This window comes from Pyrgilauda ruficollis, unplaced genomic scaffold (genome assembly GCF_017590135.1).
Source record: "Pyrgilauda ruficollis isolate IOZ18807 unplaced genomic scaffold, ASM1759013v1 scaffold593, whole genome shotgun sequence".
In the NCBI taxonomy this organism is placed as follows: domain Eukaryota; kingdom Metazoa; phylum Chordata; class Aves; order Passeriformes; family Passeridae; genus Pyrgilauda; species Pyrgilauda ruficollis.
The window spans coordinates 1-2,520 of NW_024527633.1; the positions used below are offsets into that span (position 1 = coordinate 1).

The following is a 2,520-nucleotide window of genomic DNA, read 5'->3' on the forward strand; positions in this document are numbered from 1 at the left end:
ACGGGGGAAACGGGGGACAGGGCGGACGGGGCGGGGACAGGGGACACCGGAGGGCACGGGGGGGGACAGAGGGACGGGGAACATGGGGGACAAGGGGACAACGGGTGGCATGGGTGGCCGTGGGTCACTCTGTGGGTGACCCAGGTGGCACAGGGTGACAGTGTGCCCCGGCTGTCCCCGCAGGGCGCGGCTGGCGCTGTCCCGCTCCGCCCGTGTCACCGCGCGTCGCCTGCGGCTGTTGGCGGCCGAGGCCGAGGAGCAGCGGCAGCGGGGGGAGCGACACCGGCTGCAGGTGGGACTGGCACCGGTGTCACCTCTGTCACCTGTGTGTCACCTGTGTCACCCACTGCCACCTACTGTCACCTGTGTGTCACCTGCGTGTCACCTCTGTCACCTACTGTCACCTACTGTCAGCTGTGCGTCACCTACTGCCACCTATGTGTCACCGCTGTCACCTGCTGTCACCTACTGTCACCTCCTGTCGCCTCTGTCACTTCTGTCACGTGCTGTTGCCCGCTGTCACCTGCTGTCCCCCACAGCCTCTGTGTCCCCACGGGTCCTCCCTGTGCCCCCACGTCCCAATGTCCCCGATGTCCCAAATCTCCCAGCATCCCTGAAGTCCCCAAAGTCCCCAATCCCCCCAATATCGCCGATGTCCCCAATGTCCCCAGCGTCCCCCGTGTCCCCAATCCTCCCAATGTCCCAAATATCCCCGAAGTCCCCAAGGTCCCTGCTGTCCCCAATGTCCCCAATGTCCTCTCAGTGTCCCCAATGTCCCCAATCCCCCCGCTGTCCCTACTGTCCCCATGTCCCCGTTGCTGTCCCCAGGTCCCCATTGCTGTCCCTACTGTCCCCATGTCCCCCTGTCCCCGTTGCTGTCCCCATTGCTATCCCCATTGCCGTCCCTGCTGTCCCCCTGTCCCCGTGTCCCCGTTGCTGTCCCCATGTCCCCGTGTCCCCCCACTGTCCCCATGTCCCCATTGCTGTCCCCGTTGCTGTCCCCACCGCTGTCCCTGCTGTCCCCACGTCCTCCTGTCCCCGTTGCCATCCCCCTGTCCCCCTGAGGCCGCGGGCCGTCTCCTGGCCGAGCAGGTGGCCGCGGTGGCCGCGGGCACGGCGCGGGCGCTGGCCCAGGGCCGCCAGCTGCGCCAGGAGCTGCAGGACGTCGGGGACGGCGCCGCGGCCACCGCGCGGCACGTGGCCGTGCTCAGGGCGCGCCTCAGGTGGGGACCCAGGGACCTATAGACACCCCATGGACCCTATAGACACCCCATGGACCCTATGGAGTCCCTATGGATCCTATAGAGCCCTTATAGACCCTCTAGAGCCCCTATGGAGCCTATAGACACCCCATGGACCCTATGGAGTCCCTATGGAGCCTACAGAACGCCATAGAATCCCTATAGAGCCTATAGACACCCTATGGAGCCCCTATGGACCCTATAGACACCCTATAGAACCCCTATGGAGCCTCTATGGATCCTATAGAACCCTATAGACCTTTTATAGACCCTATAGAACCCTATAGACCCTACAGAACCCTACAGAACCCCATAGAATCCCTATAGACCCTATAGAACCCTATAGATCCTTTATAGACCCTACAGAACCCTACAGAACCCCATAGAATCCCTGTAGACCCTACAGAACCCCATAGAATCCCTATAGACCCTATAGACACCCCATAGACCCTATAGAGCCCCTATAGAACCCCAGAGAATCCCTATAGACCCTATAGACACCCTATGGACCCTATAGAACCCTTATAGAACCCTACAAAACCCTTATAGAACCCTACAGAACCCTATAGACCCCATAGAACCCCTACAGACCCTATAGAACCCCTACAGACCCTATAGACCCTATAGAACCCCATAGAATCCCTATAGAACCACTATGGACCCTATAGACCCTATAGAACCCTACAGAACCCTATAGACCCCTATAGACCCTGTAGAACCCCTACAGACCCTATAGAACCACTATGGACCCCATAGAACCCCTATGGATCCCACACAACCCCCACAGACCCCTGGGCCCCTATGGGAAGGGGGGGTCCATGGGGGGTGTGTGGGGTTAACGGGGTATCGGGGTCCCCATGGGGTCTGTGGGGTCCCTCTGGGGTTTGTGGGGTCTCTATGGGATATTGGGGTCTCTATGGGGTCTGTGGGGTCCCTATGGGGTTTATGGGGTTTATGGGATATTGGGGGTGTCTATGGGATATTGGGGTCTATATGGGATTTTGGGGTCCCTATGGGGTCTCTATGGAGTCTATGGGGTTTATGGGGTCTCTGTGGGATCTCTATGGGATATTGGGGGTCTCTGTGGGGTCTGTGGGGTCCCTATGGGGTTTATGGGTTCTCTGTGGGATCTCTATGGGGTTTATGGGGGTCTCTGTGGGATCTCTATGGGGTTTATGGGGGTCTCTGTGGGATCTCTATGGGGTTTATGGGGGTCTCTATGGGATATGGGGGTCCCTATGGGGTTTATGGGGTCTCTATGGGGTTTATGGGGTCTCTA

The 2,520-nt window shown here is 59.4% G+C and overlaps 1 protein-coding gene across 1 annotated transcript in view; it reads left to right on the plus strand.

Moving 5' to 3' along the window:
* Positions 1–183: 183 nt before the first annotated feature.
* THAP7 (THAP domain containing 7) overlaps positions 184–2,520 on the plus strand; it is a gene marked incomplete at its 5' end in the record, with an annotated part of 8,207 nt that continues 5,870 nt past the window's right edge. The window contains 2 exon segments of the mRNA XM_041482933.1: positions 184–292; positions 1,066–1,223. Coding sequence (XP_041338867.1) covers positions 184–292; positions 1,066–1,223 — 267 coding nt within the window.